Raw genomic sequence first — 26206 nt, forward strand, 5'->3', positions numbered from 1 at the left:
TGGTACATTTGTGCAATGGTATGTTATTCATCAATAAAGAGGAGTGAAGTACTGGTACATGCTAAACCATGGTCAACGTGAAAATATTATACTAAGTGAAATCAATCAGTCACCAAAGACCAGATAGTGTATGATTCCATTTCTATGAAACAGCCCGAACAGGCAAATCTATAGAGCAGAAAGTAGATGAGCGGTTGCCACGGCTGGCGTGGAAGGAAGTATAAGGAGTTACTGCTAATGGGAACAGGGTTTCTTTTTGGGATGATAGAAATGTTTTGAAATTGATTGTGGTGATGGCTACACAACTCTGAGAAAATATTTAAAACACTGAATTGTACATTTTAAATGGGTGACAAGCATATGTGAATATCTCAACAAAGCTGTAAGTAAAAAAAAAAAACAAAATTAACAGATGCCTAAAATTTCAATATACTTTCTATTTTCAGAAATCTAACTTGTAGGTATACTTAAATATATACGGAAATACTTATATACAAAATATGTTTACTACGGCAGTTTCTTAGAGCCAAAAATGGAAACAATCTAAATGTTTACCATAAGGAAACTCAAGGCAAAAAGACAGACTAGGAAAAAAATACATGTACTGACATCAGACATACATTCATTCAGCATTTACTGGACTTATTTCCTGCTCTGACAACATAGTAGGAGGTAATATAGAAAGAAAAATTATAATTAAATTGTTACTAGTTGAAAATTCTTAGGCAAGTTGCTTTACCTCTGTAGGCTTCAGTTTCCTTCTTTATAACATACAGAGTAATACTTTCCTTGAAGGGTTGTTGTAAAGATTAAGATCCTATTTCTAAAATGCCTACACTGGTCCATAGAAAAAACTTAGTTTCCCTCAAAAGCCTATGCACCTCGTTTATAGAAGTAAGAACATGTACACAAATAACTATGATGCGAAGTATAATAGAACGAAGCAGACTGAGGTAAAGCACCATGGAGGAGAAAACTTTTCCTGCTGTAGGGGTAGGTGGAGAGACATTAAGTAGGAGTTAACATTTTAATGGAGCCAGATGGAATGAGCAGGAGGACATTTGGGGGAAAGTACAATTAGCCGTCTGAAAAGAGCAGTGGTTCTTAATCCTGACTACACAGTATCCCTTGCTTAAAAATATATAAATGCCCAGATTCCAGCTGAGAACAATTCCATTACAATCTCTAGGTGGTAGGGCCTAGCATATGATTTTAAATTTCTCCTAGTTAATTGTGATGTGCAGCCAAGTTTGAGAACCAGTGGATTAAGGCACTGGATTTGTGAAGGAGACTAGTAAAAGATTATAAACATAGGGTTGAGTAGGAACACAGAGGCTCTTGAACGCTAAGAAGCTGAAACTTTAGTCGGTAAGCATTAGCAAGAGAGTCACCGAAGGCACTGAGCAGAGAAATAACCTAACAGGACATGTAAAACAAAATCATTAACCTGTCAGTTTGTAGAATATACTGGAGTGGAATGACTGATAGAAAGCTATAGCATGATAGTCTAGACAGGTGAGAGTAATGAGACCACAACAGACTTGGCAAAGGAAGAAAAAAAGAGAGCAGCTAGCATTTCTGTGCTTGTGCTAGGCAGCGTATGTGAATATGTCTATTTTTAACCTCAATGCACAGGTAAGAAAACCGAGGCTCAGATAACTAGTAGTTTGCCCACAGTCAAACAGCAGAGGCATAAACTAAGTGGCGCCATCACCACTCCCAAGGTCTCTACTTGTTCCACCATGGCGCAGTGTCCTGCAGTACCACTTGGCCTCTGTGAGAGAAAGTTCAAGAATGGAGAATCTCGAGGACTCAGCAAGTCATTAGATACCTGACAGTAAGGTACAAATAACTAGCAGGTTTTCAAATAAAGCCTGTTGAATAAATTAACATCAGAAACATTATGGCAAGCTGCATAACAATCTTTGCCCTCAACTGTTTCAATTTTCTACAAAGGGCAGTTACAACTATCGATGATTTTAAATTTCTCCTAGGTAATTGTGATGTGCAGACAAGTTTGAGAACCAGTTGTTAAGAGTGCTCATTATGCAGCAGTGGCAAACATGTATTGAACAGTGTTTAAGGACTTGATGAATATCTTTTTTGCCATTTTCTCACCTCATTCTAACTATCCTGTGATAATCATTCCCATTAGAGGATGAGAAAGAGGCACTGAGTGAAGTATCTTATTTAATTCCACAGTTTAATAAATGGCACAACTGAGATTTGAACCACAGTAGTCTAATTCCGCACAGCTAACATACTTAATCATTATGATATACTGCCTCTTACACTACATGTTAGTCTTGAGTGCTATAATACATACGTGAGATGGCATGGGAGTTTATCTTATTTAAATTCCACAGTATACCTGAGAGGTAGACATCTGCCCCATTTATAGAGAAGAAGCTGAGACTGAGATTTTAATCCAAAGATTCTTGTCCGTGGTACAGAGTTAGTAAATGAGTCATGCAGTGTGCCACCTTCAAGGAGAATGAGGGGTAAGAAAACACTATGATTTTAGCAGGTAGTGAGGTCTTTGCTTTAGAAGAGCAAATGACACAGATTTTAGATCATAAAGAGTAAATATTTTAGTAATGCAGGCAAGGAAATTCTGCTGGTAAAAGGATGGAGAGAAAGAGGCTTTGTTGTCTGGTCGTTACACATCACGGTTTTTGTTTTAAGGAGCAGAAGCCACCTAAATTTTGTGTAGACCAGGGAAGAGAGTCACATTTAATAGAAGAGACTATAAATGGAATCAACAGTAACTCTGGAAAGATATATAGTTCTTCTAAAACAGGAAAAAAGAATATGGTGAAAAAAGACAACTTGAGATTCTAAAGTTGGCTGAGAGTGAGTGGGCAGAGGTAAAGTTAGAGACAGATAAGGAGGAGAAGGGGTTTGAATCCACTGCCTTAAGCAGCTGTAGATAAATGAGTTATGAGGAGCAGAAAAAAGAGTTACAACGTACAGTCAGCAGTGAGAATTCAAATGAGTTTAAGTAGGATTAATTTAGAGTATACCCAACCAATAAAACTGATAATAAGGTTTCTTTTCTAGCAGTAGTCACCAGCCTGGCAGCGGGAGAGAAAATGTGTCCTATGTGTTATCTAGGAAAAACCAACAAGTTCAGTGAAAGATAAATGGGGTATTTTTCTCATTTTTAAGTTTGATGATTGAAAACAGTTCGCTTCAAGTAAACATTCCAAAATGCAAGAAATAGATCTGATTTTCTTTTGCAAGTTAGCTATTTCGAAGTTATTGCTTAGTTTTGGCTTTTAAACTACACAGAAAAAGGGTCCACAGCAAGATGACAGCCTTGAAAAGCATTATTTCAAGAAACAAAAACGATGTATGTGTACGTCTCAAGAACTGAAACTGATAATTCACTAATATATTCTGTAAAGGAAGTAACGACTTCACGGCAAGAGCTGCCTAAGGAGCCTCCTATTCCTTTTTTCTTTTTTGAGATGGAGTCTCACTCTGTCGCCCAGGCTGGAGTGCACTGGCACGATCTCAGATCACTGCAACCTCCGCCTCCCGGGTTCAAGCAATTCTCCTGCCTCAGCTTCCTGAGTAGCTAGGACTACAGGCGTGCATCACCACGTCTGGCTAATTTTTATATTTTTAGTAGAGAAGGGGTTTCGCTCTGTTGGCCAGGCTAGTCTCGAACTCCTCACCTCAGGTGATCCATCTGCCTTGGCCTCCCAAAGTGCTGGGATTACAGGTGTGAGCCACTGCACCTGACCATGGAGCCTCCTATTCTTGAAACCTCATTCTGACTATTAATCCTGCCAATGAAAGGTACCTCACCTCAGTCTACGAGAAGCTGGGTGAGGAAAAGCTGAGGGAGGCAGAGGAGTATTCTGGTTTGGGGACTAGGATAAGCTATCGAGAATCCGGAGAATGCGTGGAAAGATGAACCACACTGATGGGTACCAAGTGTGAGAGAGAGTGATGCGCTAAAGACAGTGTGGGAAGGGTCAGGCCAGAGCAAAGCAGCAAGGACAGAGGGTCAAGTGGGATGAGGCACCTCGACCCAAGTTCAGCAAACACCTATTGCTTCCCTAATCATATGAGATAAGATACCTGAGGGTCCAGAAACAACTGGAAGAAGAAGAAAGAGGGGAGTGTGCAGAAGCCATCACAGGTGAGAGCGAAAGAGAGACCTAGAAAACCTGTATATTACCCAAGAGAGACTGCGATGAGACTTTTTTTCATTGACAGAATTAAATGCTTTCAGTTATGAATCAGAATAAGGGCTGAAAAATAGGATAAGCTCAATTACAGAGAGCTGAGCAAGATAATTTGTAGTTTTTGTTCATGAATTTCACTGTTTAAACTCTGACCTTTACTAGAAATCAGCAAAACTTGGTTCTCATTCTAACCTCACCACTAAGTAAATAATTTTGCATATGAATTAAATGAGAAGTGAACTTAGTTCTTACATTTCTTAAACAGTACAATGGGTTTTACGGTGGTACTTTAATTCTGAAGTTTTAATCTTAATGATTTTTCCTTAATATTATACCCTTTCATGTTTCTGTTAATTAACTACACATTTCTGAGAGAAAAATTCAAATGGAAGATCATGAATCACTTCAATGGGAGCAAAAAGTGGTAACTATTATTTTCTCAATTATATTTGCTCTGTTTGCCTGTGAGCTCTGAGAACTCTGGAGCTTCGTGTCCTATACTACATACTTCATAGAGGCACACTGTGGTTACTTAATTTAAGACAAATGAATAAATAAATGAATTCAGACTGACCCAGTAATAAACTGAAGGTAATTTCACTCAGTTATGTATCAGCTCTCCTTAATGGAATGGATTGGCCAAAATAGGATCCATTTCAATGTGCCTGGCAACACGTGAAGCCACAGGAAAGAAATAATTGAGACCAGAAATGGAAGTGGTAGTGGAAGAGTTGGTAGTTTAAAAGTCTCAGACAGTATTAAATTTGCTCTGTGTTTTAAAGTATGCACATTAAAAGTAATATAGGCAAAAACCCAAAGTAAATATTTCACATCACCAGGCTTTGTAATGCTCAATTTTAAGCAAAGAATGTAGCACTATCTCTGAATAAATATGCACTGTGTTTATATATATTAAGAGTCATAAATCCCAGTTTTATACCAGAGAAAATGAAAGGCTTGAGAAGTAACTTGACTAAAGTCATACATTTGGGATTTGAACCCAAGATCGCCTGGCTCCAAGATTAATGGTCTTAACATTTTGGTGCCTTGAAAACTATAAAGGATTCTTCTATTAGAAAGCACTTAATTTCTAGGTAATGTAGAGCCATTAAATAGATGAATAAAAATCAGCTGTATTCCACTGAAATATTATTCATCAAAGAGAGCAACATAACAAAGAATATACTTACTCATTCCTGAGCACTCTCTATCACCATCCCATACATTAGAAACAGCATGTCCCGTCAGCAGGAGATTAATTAAACTTTGGCTATTAATAAATATTAAAAAGCAATTAAATATGAATATAACTAGTTGCCAAATCAAACAATTCCTACAGCAAGGTATAAAGTAATGACTTTTCACCTTAAATTATGTAAGAATTTACAAAGTTAGGGAAAACCTTACATGTTCCATTTTATATATTCGGCCTTGCTAAATGTATCACTAAGTATATCAGCACAGTGGTATTTATTGTTCTACATATTCACATACATTTAACAACTTTAAGATATATTTAAATGGATAAAAAATGATAGACTAATAATTTACTTAATATTTACAATCTTTAAAAATGAATAATTATTAATATTTTGTCTTTGATGAAAGATACATGAATTTTCATCTTTGAGGCAGAAAGGTCTAAAAAGAAGGACTCATGTATTAGAGTAGGTTAACTATCACTGTTTCATTGATTTTTGGTAAAAATAGCCATAAAAAGCTTGAGAAGGAGGGTGGTCCGAGAGGAAAATTGGGAATTTTTTTCTCCCAAGCAGAGAAGCATTTACAAAGATATAATTATTTCTAAGTCAAAATGAATAAATTTTATCATTAAAAAATCATAAATAGATTTGTTAAAATACCTCCCCACTGTTATCTTAAAACAAAATATTTGCCACAATAAATACAATGCATACATAAAATGAAATTAACATTTCATACATCAAGCAAACAATGCATAAAACAAAGAAGTGCTCAAATCCATAGATGTTATACTGTTAACGCCACTGACAAGCAAAATTACCTGACTCAGTCATGTTTTATCGTAAGGCAGGTTTCTAAAAACTAGAGTTCACATGAGGAGACAAGAGATTTTAGTTAATTACCTGCCATGTCCATATACAGGATCTATCAAGGGTTCACTTGCATCTTCAATTTCATTTTTTATGTTTTCAATGCCCTAAAGAAACAAAGAACTCATTGACTTATTTTAAAAAACTAAAATGAAAATTATGATAGTTTAAAAACTGACTAGTTTACACTATAAACTAATACAATTATTTAAGTAACTTTTCTACCATGAGTAACTCAGATTTGAAGTGGGGGGACATTTGAGATAACTGTAAAAAGTAGTTCCTCAAATATCTTTTATTTTCTTTCATGGGCTCTATATAAAGAACACTCATGGATGAAATATGTACTGTTGGTTAAAGGGGCAAGGAGAGAGAACTAACTTTTAATCGGAGAAAGGAGAAATTATTTAATAAATGAATTATTTAAAAGTTAAATGAATATGAACCTGTTAAGGAAACTCATTTTTTTTAGATCATGTAAAAACTTATTGCAGTAAATACATACACACATGAATACTGATAGAGATATAACATTAAATAATTTGCATTTTAATTACTTAACTGGTACATAAAATGGAAGGTTTACTTCTGATTTTAAGTATTACTTCACAAATATTGGTCATTCAAATGTATACTTACAAAATGCAAACTAAAAGGGCAGGAAGTGCCTTCTTTTCTTAAAAAGCAATTTCCTGATATTTTCTAAACCTCCAGAAGGGCGCTCAGCTCCCAGAAGTTCTAGATACTGGATAAGGACCAGAAGACCTACTTATTGTAACCTCATCAGTTCCAAAAAGGACAAAGATCAACTGCCATTCATTGTTCTATTCACTTAACTTTAGCCGTTGGTTCTATCATTTCTAAGAATTAAATAGATGATTAATTAACAACCAAGATTTTTAATGAATGACTAAATCCCGCAGGGGGAAGCAAAGAAGCATGAGCTCTTGCATGTGCCATCCTCGTAAACAATACAAATCAGGCTATGATAATGTCAAGATGAATACTATCAACAAGCGACACAATCCCTAATGAGGAAGCGGATATCATTTTAAAGACCAGGTCAAGGAAGGACAACTTGCATGATAATTTATTGTCTGTAAAGAAGAATAAACAGGAGATATCAAACGTTTTGAGCATATGAAGTTAGAGAATACTGAACAGTCAAGAAGAACTTACAAGAAACCAGTCATCTTAGATACCACTATCACTGCTACTCCCAACATCTACACAACTAAGCACTTTTGGTTCTCTTATTTATATTTAATAATCCAAATAAGTATTTATTTACATTTCTAAATATGCTCCCTTTCTTTTCCATTGCATGACCTGTCCTAGTTTAGGCTTCTCTTATTTCAATACCACTTTTCTAGTTTTCCAGACTCTCGTCTTGTACTACAAACACCAACTCCATCCATCACAACTCCCTATCCCAATTTAATACATCTTTTATCAGCAAAAAGATCTTGTCACTCCCTTGTTCAAACTTTTTACTGTGTTCCAATTCTGAGCAGATGAAACCTACTCTTTGCACAGTGTACGCAGAAAGGCCTTCATACTCTAAGTCTTTTCTTACATACATGCCCAGTCTCATCTTCCACAATTGCCTCTCTGGTGTCTTATGCTGCAGTTAAGGCTCAACTACTTAGAGCTCCCTAAACCTGCATTATACCCTCAATCCCTTACACTTTTATACTTGCAGTGCCCACTGCTGGAAAAAATTTCCTCCAGCTTTTCCATACAGAAAACTTGCCCTCATGCATCAAGGTCCTATCTCTGTCAGATGGTCCCTACTAGAAACAGTGTGCCCTTGATTACATCTAATAGGTTCAGACAGAACACCAAACACCAAAACACACTGCTATAATGGAATTATTAATGTGTCATTTTTTTTACAACACTAAATACATATCACTAAAAATGTATCCCATATTATTAATACTAACATAGTCCTTAGCATAGAGTCAATGCTCAGAAAACATTTGTCAAATAAAAGAAGTTTGATTTCAGACATGATAGATCTAATAGGATAGTCAACTGAGACTAACACGTTACTAGATAGGTATTTGGGGAAAAAGAGTAGGACTAGAAAGGGACATACTGGAACTATTAAATAGCTATTTATAAAGGTAATCTGAGTAAATGATATATCCATAAAAGGTATACTGGATCCAGGGAAGAAAATTTCTGGAATACAAAAATTTAGAGGAGGAGAGAAAAGAGCAGAAGGTAACAGGTAAAGAAGGAAAGGAAGCTATTAAAGAAAACAAAACAAAGTAAGAATCGTGAGACGTTATAGAAAGAAAACACACAGTGATTTATCAAAAAAAAAAAAAAAAAAAAGACCACTCTGACCAACATGGTGAAACCCCATCTCTATTAAAAAAAAAAAAAAAAAAAGAAATCAAGAAAGGGAATGAAGGTCAAAAACAGCTTCCAGAAGGGGTTAAGGGGTCAAGTGCTACACGGAAGGATCAAAGGAAACACAATCTGGAAGAACTGACAGCATTCCACAATTAGAACATTACTGATAATCTCTGTAGTCCAAAAGAGCAGAGGTGAAAGTAAGCATGAAACTGCTTAAGTAAGGAGTGAGTGCTGAGGAAACAGATCAACTAATTTTCAGCGTAAAAGATTTTTATTCTAAGAATTTAAAAACAGCATCAGGAATAAAATTACTCATCACGGCAGGAAAAACAGCACTAAATAACATTAATCAAAGGCAGAAAAAGCATTTTCTTGAACACACCTTTGTCAGTAATACAGAATACAGAAAAAGCAATACTCCAAATTTATTTCCCCACATTGAATACTGGTCCAAGACAGCATCTTTTAATTCTGGTAAACTTCTGAATGATCTTTTTCTGGGGGAAAAAAAGAATTAAGTATTGGTATCATGATGAGATTAACTACATTCATACAAGGGAAAATTTTTAAATTTTCTTACACATTAAAACATACACATACAAACAGGAAACTTCTGGGACGTTTCTAAATTTTTCAAATACAAATTTAGCCACTAAAACCAAAAGCTATTTCTGACAACTATCACAATATACGATTTGTATCATTAAGAGAGAACACCTACTTGGCAGAGAACTTCTTCATCTCTTAGGTGAACTGTCTGGCATCAGTAAATTCTTCAATAATATACAGTTATTTAAACAATAGAGTGGCCTTCTTGTAAGAGGGGGTAAACACAAAGAACACTTCACTTTTTAAATCCTAGAAATTACTTAACAAATATCTGAATGCCAAAGATAACTTACATTTGCGGCTTTTTTGTAAAAGAAATTAATGTTACATTTTAAACCAAATGCCACCCATAATTCTATCAACAGCCATCTTTACCTTTAACTTTGTAATAAAAAGTTTAAATGCTCTAACAAAAATATAGGCATTCTTAATAAAAGGTATAGAAAACAGATACTGGCAAATAAGAAATAATTCTAATATTTATCCTACTAAAAATTTTTATATTTGTTAAAGACACAAAAACATTAAGCTAAAATGATTTTTTTTCATTGTAATGGTGAAAAAGCTTTTTAATGTTTTTAAAAAGCGTATTTGGACAGTTAATTAAGGACTCAGCGTAATTTATACATTTACAAACTATTTTAAAGGCAAATTAATTCTGAAGCAATGGATTTAAAATTTATGTTTAAGTAGTGCATTTCTATGTAAAACTAAGAACCTTTGCACAGTATGAACAGACTTAAAGTGGCAATGTGTCCACAGAGTAAGTATTTTAAATGTTCCAATGTTACTTACTGAATTAATGCATGAAATCGCTCAAAGCCAAGCTCTTCGACAGCCAAGGCAGCTATACATAAAAGACACTTTTCAGCACTACACATGGCAAATAAATGACACAAGATACACACAGCAGGCTGTAAATACTTTCAAGCAATCAACACTTTCCCTATTTCCTTACTCCCTTAAAATTCTCAGTTTATTTTCAACTTTATTATAACATTAATTTATATTTCAACATCTTTGTCATCATGAATATAACTAAAATGGATATAATACTGAGAATGCAGAAGGGTGATTGAATAGACATTTCAGTTCAGCTATGCTATGGTAGTTTATAAAGTATGAAAAATTACTGATAATCAGTGCTTCACACATCATAATGTGTCCTGCACTTTTAAATAATCTTTCCGATTATATAAATCCAAGTAATATCATCAGAGCTAACCTTCCTTTTCATAATATAAAATTTTAAGGTTTACTGCTTAATTATTAAACAAACGTGTATAAAAAGGCATAACACTCTCAAACTACACAGGTTCAATGACAGCTTTAAGTTTGTTTCCTCGTTTAGTTGTATAACTGTTAAAACGTTTTCAGTAACTTATTTAGATTATGTTTATTAATCAAAGGAAATCAAAGCATTGTAATCAGAGGTAATGTTTACTGAGCAGTTTACTAAGTGCCAGGCCCTTTTCTAAATGCCCTACATGTCTTACCTCATTTAATCCTCATATAAACCCTCTAAGCTCCATTTTACAGAAGAGGAACCTGAGGTACACAGAAAACTCCTCTCAAGAGTACACAGGATTAAACAGCAGTGATAAGATTTGAGCCCAGATACTCTTGGCTCTGGGGAGTTATTTATCACAATGAATAACTTCACATATATTTTATAAAGCAAAACTTACTACTATCAAATATAAATTCTCACTGGTGAGTCAATTCAATATGAAGTCAAAATTTTAAATTTTTATTTACAATTTAAAATATTGCATTATGCTAGCTTTCCAAAGCCTAGTTGTGTTTCATATTTCATTTTAAAATCTTTAGCAGTCCAAATGGATTAAGTTATCTCTTGGTTTATGTGGGAAACAAACTGCAATTGAACCTGAGTATTCACTACTGCGAACAACTGTGCATTACCAACAAGCCAAAACTATACACACCACATAAGCCAATGAAATTAATGTTTGTAGAGAAAGTAATATTAACAAGAGGGGAAAACACTTTACATTAAAACTTTCAGAAAATGAAAATTCTACCTAATCTTTTCCAAATTATATTATTTGTTCTGCAATGTTAGATTATCTAAATAGTTTTACTGGGTATACTACAAAAGTAGACATAAAGATAATAATTTAGAGAAAAGAGGCAAGCAAAATAAAAAGCTTAGCAGGCAGGGATGGTGGAAAAATATAAAACACAAGAAAAAGAACATAGCTGGGGATAAAGGAAAGAACAGGTAAAATAGATTGTTACATGGAATAAAAATTGTAATATAAATACAGTTCATTTGTCACTAAGGTAAATTCTCAAATTTTCAGTTAACAAAGTATTTCAAATGTATACAATATTTTAAAAATTTAAAATATGGTTTACTTCATGGCAACTTTTAAAAGAGATACAAAGTAAACTGGAAAATTACTAAAATGTTTTTTGGAGGGTAATTCAATATAATATGCCCATCTAAATTAGTTACTGAAGTACCAAAGTGAATGCATTATAAGGCCCTTCAACCTACAGCAATGGAACCTATCACTACAGAAATGCATAGCACATTCCATAGTGTGCACTCAGTATACTATTAAGATACTAATGGAAAATGTTATATAAAAAGATCTTACTATTTTCTCACACATCAATATACAGACTGGCTTTAAGCACATAATCTTCAAAATAATTTTTCAAAAGATCAACAATTCCTCTTTCAAAATTTTAATATCCTAAATGAAGCTATTAAGTGTTTATAGCCACACGGTAAAACCTAGAGAATATGTTAAAACCAATCTTAATGACACTTTGGACTACCATCCTTGTGACTGTTTTCCACTTGTTGTCTTCAAATGTCATTATAAACTCTAAAATATGTTAAGTTCTTTTTGAAAGGCCATGTTTCAAAGGCTTCAAAAGGAAGCATCATTCAACTGTTTAAATGTTCAAAATTATTCCTTGCAAATTTACTACTATTAGAATTTGCCAGGCTTAAGGCATTTTAACTGCAAAGGTAGGAGAAAAAAGACACTGACAACACAGAGACATTTTAGTCCAGGGAGGCAACAGCATCTTACAGATAATACTATATGGAAAGAAAAATGTGTATCACATACAACTGAAATGTACTTTTAGATAGGTAATCTCTCTACAAAAAATTTCCACAGAGATGATAGTTAATGTGATGCTCTGTGGGTAGAATAAGTCACTTATTTAACGTAAGCATTTGGGACTACCAATTATCAAAAACCATCAAGTAGCAAGATTACTCCTGAAAAGCCAATCAGAAAAGCAACTCTTAACTAGCTTCCGTACCACTAGCTGTCTCCATTTCACATTGGCAGCTTTTGGGTCAATTACGTAAGAATTTTCAAAAGTTAAAAGCCACGGAATATATAAGTTTTATGAATAATGAGAATAGCTATTATTTAACTTATCTTCAATCAAGGTATGAAAAACTTAAGGCATAACTAAAATTGCCTTAAAATAATCTATATGTATAAAAATAATCCAAATAACTCAGAAGGAAAAGTAACAGCTTGCAACGAAGAGAAATGTCCCCATCTTTGCTCTGGGAAGCAAGTAAAGATAAATTTATGAAATTTTCTGATGTCAAAAAAAACTTTTTTTGCAATACCAAAGCAAAACATTAAGGCATCTGAAACTGAAGTATATCATTGTTTCTAAATAAGAGTTCTAAAGCTCAAAAGAGATTGTTATCAAGCAGAAGTTAACCAGAACATTTTAAAAAGTTTATTTTAAGAGATGCATTTTTTTGCAAAAATGTAACGTCTTCTAGTAATTAAAATAAATAAAATGGAAATAAAAAATATTAAGGCTCAGTAATTAAGCTTAAGCTAGAAAAGAATACATGTTATGAAAATGTAATTTTTTATTCAAAATATTCAATAGATTCATTAAAACAAAGGAATAAGAAAAAAACTTCAGGAAATAAAAATGTATCTTACAAGAATGTTCCACTTGGCAACTAGACTCTGCAGGACTCCCAGAAATACTAGCAGTTTCCTCAGTTGTCTTTCCTCTTAACCATGAAACCAAGCAGTATGATCCAGAGTGGTCACAACAAGCACTTTCTAAAATATCACACAAGGTATGACAAAGGAGTTCCTTCTGCTCTTCCTCTAAAAATAACCAAAGCATAAGTTACAATGGTTTCCTCTGAAAAAAAAAAATTCTGTCATGAATAACAATAGTAAGAACGTATTAATAATGAAAATCAAGCATTTTAAAAACAGGGAAAACATCTCTAAATAGATTTTAAATTATGTTTTAGAAAAACAATGTGTTTGTGGATTGAAATATCACTTTAAATAAAGCCATCCAAACAAAACCAAGTAGGAAAAGAATCCTGAAAAATGCAGAATTAAACATTATGAAAGATCACAATCTGACACTGATCATCACTTTCTTAAACCTTTAGCAACTGCAGCATTTAAGCCATGAGGTTTCCTTTACTGCAGAACTGAGCACAATGGAAAGGTCTGTTGAGACCTCTATTTTCTCCCCTCACTCCTGAATTAGTCTAAAGTCCTGGATCACCCTGTCCCAAAGGGATAATAGTGAGATGAGATACCGTCAGCACCTATGTTACCACAATGCATTACATCAGCAGACGCCAGCGGTTAGAATACAGATTTGAGCATCCAAATTTGACAGAAAATAGCGCAAATGCTCAGACCATCTCTTTCTGAACCTTAGCCGCACTCTCTTTTCAAGCAGTATTACTCTCAAGAAGTAGTATCACTTTCTGAAGCTTTCAAAAATTGTATGATGTAAGGAGGTTTCTGTCTCTCCTAATGGATTAACAGATATTTAAAGGCAGGAATGATGTTGTTCACTTTATAATCACCACAGCATTTATGACACTTACGACAACGCTTTACAAATATTTTATCAAAGTGAATATAGTTCTGTGTAAGAAACAGTATAAATTTTATTAAAAGTTCAACAATAGTATCTCAAATAGTTTCTTCTCTACTAAGATTTTTTTTCTATTTCACCTATTAATTTAAAACTTATAGAAGTGATACCTTACCTCTTAAATTCAAAATCATTAGATTTTATAGTCATGGTTTGGAATGTAAGCTGTTACATCCTTAGATACAAAACTGGGATTGTAATATGTCCTACTTTCTTCCAGAAGGTATTGTGAGGTTCACAGGAAATGTGTACGTGAAGGAAAGATCTTTGTAAACTGTCACATGGAATGCAAATTCTTATTATAAGGTGGCATCACATATCTCTGGGTACAGAAGTTCAAGTTACAGAAGCTATGACAATTTCATTTGCAACTTCATCCAAAATTATCTGCAGTATTTGCATTGTGTAAGGCATTATACTAAAACATGCAGGAATATAATGATAATTCTGAGGTCTTGCCCACAGCTAAATAAGACCAAAAAAGAAAAATGACTATTCTTTATTGTATGCTGCCACCTAACAGTTCTAGGAAATGCACCATGTTTTAGCAAGAAGCCAAAGGTTTTTCCCTTAGTTATACCATCATGTCTTATAACCCCTGGTTAGAAAACCAAATTTGGAAATATGAAGTCAGTGTTCACGACACTTTCTAAAACATTTTAAAAGGAAACTTCAGGAAAAAAAAAAAATCCCATTGATACTTAATTTTCTCAGATAATTGTAATTAAACTATTGCCAATGAATCCTGCATAGATCATCTCTATTAAAGCAGAGGATGAAGCAAAAGTTTTTAAAAGACAACTATCATACCTGAACAATCCCGCCAAGAAGACTTCTCAGAAGAAAACAGGAGCTTCTTCAAAAGAAATGCCTTTACACAATTGAAGCAATAATTAGTGAAATGCATTATAACTATACATCATATCATTCTTCAATTTTAACATGGAAAAAAATCATTTGTACCTCCTTTGTAATCTTTTGACTAGTTCTGTAAAGATATCAAATGGGTTCCCCTCACATTTGACAGAAACTGTGCAGAGTTATTTATTCAGAGTATACTACTATAAACTTGATTCTAGATTCATAAAATTCTTCTTCTTCCACAGTACATATTTTCTGACAAGTAGAAGAACTAACTCACATAACAGAATAACTGAAAAGCACAGAAACTTACTCCTCTATTCACAAAGTGAAAGCCCTGTAGAAAAGGAACAAGTCTACATTTCATTTAGATTCCTCCAGGTAAAAGAAATCTAAATATAAAAGTGGTTCTGTTCCCTTAGCCTTCATCTATGACACAAAAGTAACACTATTACAGTCACCACTTTATTATCGGGAGCTCAAGATTAACTAAAAAAGCTACAAGATTCAGAAGAAAAGACAAATGGATTTCTAAACTTCCCCTTAAGCGAGTCAATGATGTTACATTGGCTAGTGGATAAAAAGCTGCATAGGGAAGTGTCTCCTTCTCAAACTAGTTCAACGGTAGCTACATCCCAGTCACCTGACTTGTTTAAACTGCAGATTCTTGGGCTCCACCTACTCTATCTGAATCTCTAGAGGGCAGGTCCAAGAAAAACAGGTTACAGTGATGACTTTTCCTCACCTGTGTTTGAAAGTATTAGTGTACAGATTAGGAAGACTGCTTTTTAATCAGGCAAACTTAGGTTTGAATCCTGGCTCCACTATTACTAACTAAAAATAACTGTACAAACTTTAAAAGGTTACAGTGAGGATTATATGAGAAAATCTATGTAATGCACTTAGCATAGTACCTGGCACCAATAAACAACTCAAGGTATTACAACAAAAAACTAAGTAATATTCCATTTACGTAGGCATAAAGTCTGTACAAATACTGTAAGCAAGTGCTTCTGATTTTTCCCCAAAATGGCAACAACCATCAAGTGGAACAGTATAACCACATCACAACATTTTAGAAGTGAGATGGGGAGATTCATTTTTTCACTGCCAATACAACTACTGTTAGCATTCTGACATACTTCCTTCCCATGTTTCTTAATACCTAGTTTTAATTTTATTACAAGTGAAAATCATAATGGGCATATGAATGTATTTTCTGTTTTTCTACAGAATTCGTAAGTATAATTCTTAATCACTACTTGTCTATCAAGCTATTTATCAAAATTTACTTATTAAATTACACTATTGTGCATTAGATTGCTTGCAATTTTTTTGCTACTTTAATATATAAGCTCCTTCTTAAATACAACTTTTTCCATATTAAATATTTCTTTAGAAAAGATTCACAGAAACTCAACTATTGCATCAGAATCTGCATTGTCATGGTTCCAATTATAGTTTAAAATTCCTTCCCAAAATCAAAGTACAAATTTGTTCTATATGGCAGCATATGAGTGTGCCAGCATCATCCCACCCTTACATGCACTGGCATTTGTAATTTTATCTTTAAAGATGAGAAAAAGTAAGAAATAGGATCTAGTTACAGTTTTATTTTTACTTTTCTGGCTTCCTAGTGAGGGTGAGCATCCTGATTCTTTGGCCGTGAAGCATCATTCCACCTGTTACAACTGCACATCTATGCCCATCTCACCCCTGAATCTTAGTGGTTTTCTAATTAACTTCTACAAGTTATTTATATAAGAAAGACAATATCCTTTTATTGCCAATATTTAATGAAAATATGTATTAGTTTGGAAGTCACTGTTTCTCTTAAGAGTGTTGATGATACATTAAGTTTTCTTATGGTTAAATATTATTCCAAAAATATATTTGATATATGGTACAAAATGATCTAAACTTATCTTCCCCTCAAAGTGCTAACAAGTCATCTGGATGGGATTTACCAAACTTTTATTTTATTTCACCACTGATCTTAGTTCCTTCTTTATTCCTGGTGTGATAAATTTCAGGTAAATTGTTACAGGTAATGAAGTCTATGATTATATTAGCTATTTGGTTCCATTATTTTGCCTATTCTTTTTAAACAGTATTATGCTCTAATTTTTATACTCTAAAAAAGTTTTAATATATGTATTTGCTCACTTCTGGTCATCCTTAATAACTTAGTTTTGACTTTTAAACTGAAATATTAACACAAACAAAATTCTTTACAAAGTGTACGTGACTCGGCCAGGCGTGGTCGCTTATGCCTGTAATCCCAGCACTTTGGGAGGCCAAGGCAGGTGGATCACCTGAGGTCAGGAGCTCAAGACCAGCCTGGGCAACATGGAAAAACCCTATCTCTACTAAAAATACAAAAGTTAGCTGGGTGTGGCCGGGCGTGGTGGCTCACACCTGTAATCCCAGCACTTTGGGAGGCCAAGGCTGGTAGATCACGAGGTCAGGAGATCGAGATCATCCTGGCTAACACGGTGACACCCGTCTCTACAAAACACAAAAATTAGCCAGGTGTGGTGGCAGGCACCTGTAGTCCCAGCTACTAGGTAGGCTGAGGCAGGAGGATGGCATGTACCCTGGAGGAGGAGCTTGCAGTGAGCCGAGATCGCGCCACTGCACTCCAGCCCGGGAGAAAAAGCGAGACTACGTCTCAAAAAAAAAAAAAAAAAAAAAATTAGACTGGTGTGGTGGTGCGTGCCTGTAATCCCAGCTACTTGGGAGGCTGAGGCAGGAGAATCACTTGAACCTGGAAGGCGGAGGCTGTGGTGAGCCAAGATTGCATCATTGCACTCCCCCCTGGGCAACAAGAGTAAAACTGCATCTCAAAAACATAATAATAATAAAAGAAAATAAGTAAATAAATAAAACTTTACGTGACTCTTTTTTTTCCTTTTTAGAAATGGGGTCTCACTCTATTGCTCAAGCTGGAGGGCAGTGGCATGATCATAGCTCACTGCAGCCCTGAACTCCTGAGCTTAGACCCTCTCCTTCGAGCCTCTTGAGTAGCTAGGACTACAAGTGTGCACTACCATGCCCAGCTAATTTTTTCAATTTTTTTTTTCTTTTTTTACAACAGGGCTCTCACTATGTTGCCCAGCCTGGTTTTGAACTCCTGGCCTTAAGCAATGCTTCTGCCTCAGCCTCCCAAAGTGCTAGGATTACAGGTGTGAGCCACTGTGCCTGGCCTATGTGATTCTTTTTTTTTTTGTTCTGAGATGGAATTTCACTCTTTTGCCCAGGCTGGAGTGCAGTGGCACGATCTCGGCTCACTGCAACCTCCAGCTTCTGGTTTCAAGTGATTCTTCTGCATCAGCCTCCTGAGTAGCTGGGATTACAGGCGCCTGCCACCACACCCTGCTAATTTCTGTATTTTAAGTAGAGATGGGGTTTCACCACATTGGCCAGGCTGGTCTCGAACTCCTGACCTCAGGTGATCCACCTGCCTCGGCCTCCCAAAGTGCTGGGATTACAGACGTGAGCCGTGGTGGCCCACCCGTGATTCGTAAACTTAATTACTACCTCAAAGATACAGAAAAGTAGGTTCAGGACTTTGAATATAACCATCACTGCATAGCACCCCACTTGCAAAAATAACTACCACTACTGAAATATACTGTATTTTACAAAACAGGAAACTCCTGTGGTATACCCTCCATTTAACTATATTCATGCACTACTTGCAATAAAAACCTTGCTATTACTGACCAAGAGGGGCAGTATTTACATAATCTAATTTACATATGGACATAACAAAGGAATCTTCAAATTCAGATAACATTCCTACTAACAACCAAAATTTGTTTCAGTTACTCAGTACAACAGCTATAATTACTAATTTATAGTTAAATTTCATTCTTCACATTCCATAATTCCAAGGCAAGATTCGGACATTCAAATTTTTCTTCATTTAAAAAAATTCTAATGCAAAAAAAAAAAACTTAAAAAATGATCTACTAAAGATATATTTTCGAATCAACCATAATTTTTTTCTTTACAAAAATATATTTTTGGCAATGTAAATATATAGAGTATAACTTCTGAGAAACAATTTACTTTGTAGCCAACAGTTTAGCAATGCATTTTTTTTTTTTGAGACAGAGTGTGCTTTTTCACCCAGGGGAGTGCAGTGGCACAATCTCGGCTCACTGCAAGCTCCGCCTCCCGGGTTCACGCCATTCTCCCGCCTCAGCCTCCCAAGTAGCTGGGACTATGTACGCCTGCCACCACGTCCGGCTAATGTTTTGTATTTTTAGTAGAGACGGGGTTTCACCATGTCAGCTAGGATGGTCTGGATCTCCTGACCTTGTGATCCACCCACCTCGGCCTCCCAAAGTGCTGGGATGACAGGCGTGAACCACTGCACCCGGCCAGAATGCATTCTTTATACCCAAAGAAAAATAAATGCCACATTAAATATATATTTTCAAAACATGATGGTTAAAACAATAAATTAGCTGTAATTTTCATAACAGTTCTTTTATGACAGTTCTAAAGTTACACTGTCATTCACAGACATCAGTATTGCCGTAAACTGAGAATTCAATTCTTAGTTTTAACAATTTAACAGTTCATAGCGAATCAGCCTTTGAAATTCAAACAATGTAACACATCAAGATTCCAAATCAAATAAAGACATTTTGATAAATCCTATGTTTTGTGCAAAGAAAAACTTTTGGTTTTTGAAATTGTTTGAAATCAGTCGTTATAAATTTCAATCAGAAAAGTCAAAGTTATAGCATAAAATAGTAAAAGCTGCCAACTTATTTCAAATTTGAAAAAGTTATAGGCCATAAAAATATGAAATCATCTTCAACTTTAGGAAAATAACTTTTATAGACTGAACAAATGAAAATAGTACAATTACAGCGATTGTACCTATCTAAAGTATAACATGTTATTACTTAATAGGATCTCTATATTAAAGATGTCAAGAAACTTCCTAATTTTCTCAAAGTCACGAAACACCTATTATTTTTCCTTGAAAATATAGTCAAAAGGCTAGTGTTGTGCAACTCATCAATATTCTGAATTCATTTCTGTTTTGGATATTTATTGTAATACACAAGAGTAAAAGTTAAGAGTTAACTGATCATGTCTCATAATTACTATATGGAGTACAGACATTAAAAAACAACAAGTATGAAAGATTTCAACATGTCCCTCTAAGGAGTTGGTAAAGGAGTCTATGTTACCTGAACAGGTGCAATAACAGCACAGGGGCCACCTTCAAACTGTTCTAATGCAGATCCCTCTGATTCACTAAACACAAACCCTAAAAATGAAAGCAAGTAGCAAAGATTAAAAATATAATTCAAGCAGTAGCTAAAAGAATCTTTCATGTACTTTGCTTTGAGAACGATCACTTATCACAATAGCAAAATACCTTCAAGTCATGAGATGCAGATTAAGGAACCTTTTGAAAAAAAACAATAGAACCTATGCTCCCCCACCCCAAAATGTACACAAGAGTACATATACCCACACATTTTGCACCGAGGAAGTCCTCTAGGAGGATAAAGTATGGACTTTAGTAAAATGACACTATATCTGACTTTTCATCTGAGGAGGACTAGTTAATCTACTAAATTCAAACAATTTTTAGAACTCTTTAAATACCATATCATTGTATCATTTCAATCTTTCACTCACATTCTATAAGCTAAAAATTAAATGGCATTGGCCAAGCACGATGGCTCATGTCTGTAATCCCAGCACTTTGGGAGGCCAAGGCAGGTGGATCACGAGGTCAGGAGATTGAGACCATCCTGGCTAACACGATGAAACCTCATCTCTACTAAAAATACAAAAAATTAGCCAGGCGTGGTGGTGGACACCTGTAGTCCCAGCTACTTGGTAGGCTGAGGCAGGAAAATGGCGTGAACCCAGGAGGTGGAGCTTACAGTGAGCTGAGATCGCGCCACTGCACTCCAGCCTGGGCGACAGAGCAACACAACGGCATCATAGACAGTACATGTGTTTACATTGGCTCCACCTTAATTTAAATATTACCTAACCAGCATTGACTGATAGCAACTAGTGGAAGTTCTTCAGAGGGCCCTAGGTGAGAAGTTGGGAGAACCCAGTGACCATCTGGATAACCCTTTGAAGATCATTTCACCTGCTTGGGCCTCAGTGTTCTCATTAAAATAATCAATCCCAATTCCAAAATGCTAAGAATCTATAAATTCCATTAATTGTTACTATTCAGTCATTCAGCCAAATCACTTCACGTTAATGAACATCTGATATTATGCCAAACATCTAGGATATATGCCTGGATGACACAGTCTCTGGTCTGGAGGAGCCACTAGTCCAGGTGAAGAGAGACATACGAACAGATAATTACCAAAATAAAGGAATAAACGAATGTTGTAACAGAAGAATGCAGAGTATTGTGGACACAGAAAGGCATGCTCCAGTCTATCATAACAGGTAACTTCCAGGCTCATCTTGAACAGCAATTTGCCAGAGAGGTAAAGGTGAAAGAATAAAATTCAGCTACAGAAAATACCTTAATTAAAGAAAAAAGGTTTTCCAAGAGGAGAGAATGTTTATAAATCAGAGAAAATTTAACATAGCTAAAGGGTAGCATGGGGGTAGGATGAAGGTGTCAGCAAATGGGCAGCAGGAAAGATGACAAGTGGTTAATATTGCAAAGGATCAAAGAGCCAGGACTTAACCAGCAGAGATCTTTCAGTAAAACAATAATATCATCTTACTGGGCTTTTTTCTTTTTTTCCTTTTTCCTTTTTTAAAGGAACAGAACCAGGAAGAAGTTGTTTAAACATCCCTATAGAGATGCTGCTGACCTAATGAAAGCAACATTAGCGTGGAGAAGAGAAAGTATATTCAAATAATATTTCTGAGGTAAAAATAAGATTTATTTAGTATGTTTAAGTGGGGCAATGGCTTGGTACAAAAGAAATTAGAGCTGTTTATCAAGTTTCTAGCTTGAGACACCAGATGAGAGCAAAGGAGAGGGTGCCATTCCATCCCACCTCCTCTCATTATCTTCAATCTCTTCCAGAAAGCATATAAACATTTATCTCACATATTAAAACAAAACCTTAAGATTCCACCAAAAACTCCAACCAGCACTCCATCATTCTTGTCCTCCCAAAGCCCAGCTAGTCATCTATATATACCCTGTTTCAATTTTCTTACCTAACTATTTACTTAACCCTCACTAATCTGGTTTTCAACCCATGAGTGAACCAAACTCATTCTCACCCAAGTTCATCAGTGACCAGTACAGGCTAGTTACTAAGTCTTATCTTATTTAATCTCCCAAAGAATCAATCGGAAATGCTGACCACAAATCTGAGAAACCTTTGTCCCTTGGCTTTTCATTCCAAGTTTTGCTTTTCTAGTTCTTCTGTCTCCATGATCACTGCTTTTAAGTGCTAATGTTCCCCAGGTCTTGGCTTTAGGATCTAAGCTCATTTCATTCTATGCATTCTTCCTGAGTAATCTCATCTACTCTCAGTAATTCCATTACTGGTTATAACCACGTAATTCCCAAATACAGCCCAGATTAGAAACTCCAGACACAGACAGAGTCTAAGTCCCTTAACATGGTCCTGTATAATCTGGCTTCTGCCTGCATCTCCCTCTTCACCCTTTGCCATTCTTCCTTTCAGACTCTGGGCACACTGGGTTTCTTTCAGGTCCTGAGATATTTCGTTTTCTTTCTGTCTCTTACCCTTTGTACATGATGTTTCTTCTGCTTAAAACACCTGCTAACCATTTCTCTGGAAAACTCAAACTTTTTAGGTTTCACCCTAAGATAAGGTCTTCCTGCTTCAAGGCTTCAAAACATATCTTGAACATGTTCCTTTCCATCCCATCTCCAGTCCACCTTATAGTTCAAACCACTATAATCTTTGACCTTAAATACTGTCAAGAGTTTCCAACCACGTCTCCCTATTCCTTCCTGCCTCCTGTCCAGTCCCCAAGTATTCACCATAGTTGCCAGAAGAATATTTTAGAAATGGAAATCAGATTTTGACACAGCCTGCTTAAAACATTTCAATGGCTTCTCACTGCAATTAAAATAAAACTCAAACTCCTTTTTGTGGTCTGGAAGACACTGTATGATCTATCAATCCAGCTGACTCTGTTTACACTTACAGTCGTGACCTTAGGTCCTCAGAACATCCCAGAGACTTTACCTGTAGCCTCGATGCTTACTGTTTTCTCTACATGAAAATGCTCTTTCCTCTACTCTCCATATAGATAAATCCTTACTTGCCAGGTCTCAGTCAGGTGTTAATTCCTCAGAGGGCTATTTCCTTACAAACCTATGTAAGTAGTCTCTTCCGTCATCCCCCAGCACAACCAGTACTTATCATAATCTGTAGTTATTGTTTGTTTACCTGTTAATCATCTGCCTTGCCTGACCGGTGTTGTATCTGTGTTACTGATCACTGTTTTCCCGCAGTATGTTGTATAGCTATTGCTCAATTAATGCCTGTTGACGTTTTGGCAGGGAAGATAATGGCCATGTTTGTTTCTAGGAATACCAAGTTCAGTCTCAAAAATGTGAGATAACTATTTGGCAACGTTTAGAAATCGGAGATGTAAGTGTGTAGCTCAGGGCAGACTCAGGACTAGAGGCATCAATTTCAATTACCTTAAACATGTCAGTTAAAAGTGCATGAGCACCTATAGAACAAAAATAATGAAGTTGGGAACATTAAAAAGTGAGCAGAGGCTGAGTCGGCAAAGAAGACTGACAAAAATTAGAAGGATAAGAGAGAAGCACATTAACTGAGCTCTTAGAAAGGAAAAATCAAAAGCAAAGGGTAGTCAACTATGACAAACGCTGCTGAATAAAGATACAAATTAAAATACTAGATTAAGCATGTCACTGGGAATACTAAAAATATAAATTTACAGCACTGGGGAGAGTAGCCAAATTTTTAAGGTTGAAGTGTAATTCGGATTAGAAAGAGAAATAGTAAAAGTAAACTACAGTTGGCCATCCATATCCATAGGTTTGGTGACCACAGATTCAACTAAACACAAATGGAAAATATTTGAGGGTGATAAAAAAAAAAAGGATGGTTGGGTCTGTCTTAAACATGTACAGACTTTTTCATATCATTCCCTAAACAATACAATGTAATAACTATTTATATAGCATTGACATTGTATTAGGTATTGTAAGTAATCTAGAGATGATTTAAAGCATAGGGGAAGTTGTGTGTAGGTTATATGCAAATACTGCAGAGCGTCTATGGATTCTGGTATCTGCAGGGGGGTCCTTGAACCCACTACCCCTCGGACACCAACAGACAACTATATTCAAGTTTGGCGGAAGGGAAAAAGAATGATAGTTTGAAGGGTAGTTGGATCAAGAATTATTAATTTTGTAGGCTGAAGGGCATGACTGAGAAAAGGGAATGAACGATTAAATGGAAAAGACGAAGTTTAAGGTCTCCAAGTCCTGAAAAAGAGCTGAGAAAGACTTTTAAAGGTGGTCCACAGATACCTCTGGAAGTTCTAGGGACCTTTCAGGGGGCCCACTGGAGGTTACAATTATTTAAATGATAAAACTAAGACATGATTTGCCCATTTCGCTGTGTTGACATTCACAGTGATGGTACAAAAGCTATGGTGGATTACATTGCCGGTTCCTTAGCACAAATCAACACAGGAACATCAAGCTGTCCTAGTGGTCACTGTCCTAAAAAACACCCCCACACCCTCACACAACTACAGAGCCAATTTAAGAACACACTTACTACTAATTTTATTACATCTTGATCTTGAATACAGTGTCCTTTTAAAAATATATTCTGTGGAACAAAATGGAAGCTACCCATAAAGCACTTCTGCTACATACTGGGTATGATGCTCAAAAGTTATCTCAAGGAAAAGTATATGTGTAATTTTTTTTTTAGTTGCAAGCTGAACTAGCTACTTTTTTTTTTTTTAATGGAGTGTTACTTTTACCTAGTATAACTACCAATAAGCTACAACTATTTAGATTTGAGTATTTGGCTGACATTTTCTCAGAAATAAGTGAGTTTGACATTTCAAGGAAAATAGCCAGTGATAAAATTTCCAGCTTTCAAGCAGTAACTTGGAAAACTTGTGTCCAGCACTGTGAGTCTGACAGCTTCTCAACGCTTACAGATTGTTCTGATGAGCTCACTGATAACAGAAACAAACGTGCCTTCTAGTGTGGTTATCATGACATACATTAACATTTGGAAGATTGTCAGTAGACCAATAATTTCCAAATCACTGATGCATACTGTTACAAATTAATGCACAGGTAAGAGATCCACTCGAACTGCAAGACAGACCAAAGGATTTCAATTTAACAGAGGATGAAAAGTTATGTGATTCAGTTTTAGATTTCATATTGCAACTAATCTCTACAATACTCTGACGTGTCAAGTTTTGGTGTGGTATTAAAGAAGACTACGTGCAATTATCCAAAAAGGCTACTACCATACTTCTTACACCTTTTCCAATTACATATGTGAGGCCAGATTTTCTGCATCCACTTCAACCAAAACAATATATTGCCATAGACCGGAGAAGCAGATGTGGGAATCCAGCTGTCTTCCAATATGATAAATATTAAAGAGATCTGCAAAAATGTAAAACAATGCCAAAGTCTAAGTTTTAACTTTTTCATATTGAAGTCCTCAATAATTTTTAACACTGTAATGTGGACCTGAGTTCCAAAAACTTGAGAGCCACTGGCCTACCAGAAGAAGTAAATTTTAGAAGACTTTTAAGTTAAACATATGAGGAAAAATGAAAAAGTGAAAAGGTGTTACATATTGAGAGTGAGAAGAATGAGAAAGGTACAGAATTGAGGAAAGTGTTAATTCCGAAAAACATAAGGAAAGAACTAACAGAAGCACTGAGGGCTCAGCTAAGATTTAAGTATTGGTGCTGGACACAATTTTCTCCGGCAATACATAGCAGCCTGGAAGATCAAAAATAGGACAAATGGAGAACTGGAATAGAGAAGATGCATGGAACAAATGTAATAAGGAAAGTGACAACTAAGGTTTCTGGTTATGTTAAAACAACCAAATTTAAGGTCCAACCTAGGAAGAAGAGATGAAATCTTCACTGTTTGACCAGCTCTTCTCCTACTGAGAATAAGGAAATGGCCCCTAGTGT

At 35.5% G+C, this 26206-nt stretch overlaps 1 protein-coding gene across 1 annotated transcript in view; it reads right to left on the reverse strand.

Annotated features, from left to right (window-relative positions):
• Positions 1-26206, reverse strand: part of FAM188A (family with sequence similarity 188, member A) — an 81484-nt gene that overhangs the window by 49727 nt on the left and 5551 nt on the right. The window contains exons 2-8 of the mRNA XM_011934277.1: positions 20251-20330; positions 14987-15047; positions 13204-13377; positions 10040-10091; positions 9018-9132; positions 6302-6375; positions 5387-5466 (exon numbers count right to left, since the gene is read on the reverse strand). Coding sequence (XP_011789667.1) covers positions 5387-5466; positions 6302-6375; positions 9018-9132; positions 10040-10091; positions 13204-13377; positions 14987-15047; positions 20251-20330 — 636 coding nt within the window. The remainder of the gene's footprint in view (positions 1-5386; positions 5467-6301; positions 6376-9017; positions 9133-10039; positions 10092-13203; positions 13378-14986; positions 15048-20250; positions 20331-26206) is intronic.

This window comes from Colobus angolensis, unplaced genomic scaffold (genome assembly GCF_000951035.1).
Source record: "Colobus angolensis palliatus isolate OR3802 unplaced genomic scaffold, Cang.pa_1.0 Scaffold133, whole genome shotgun sequence".
NCBI lineage: Eukaryota > Metazoa > Chordata > Mammalia > Primates > Cercopithecidae > Colobus > Colobus angolensis.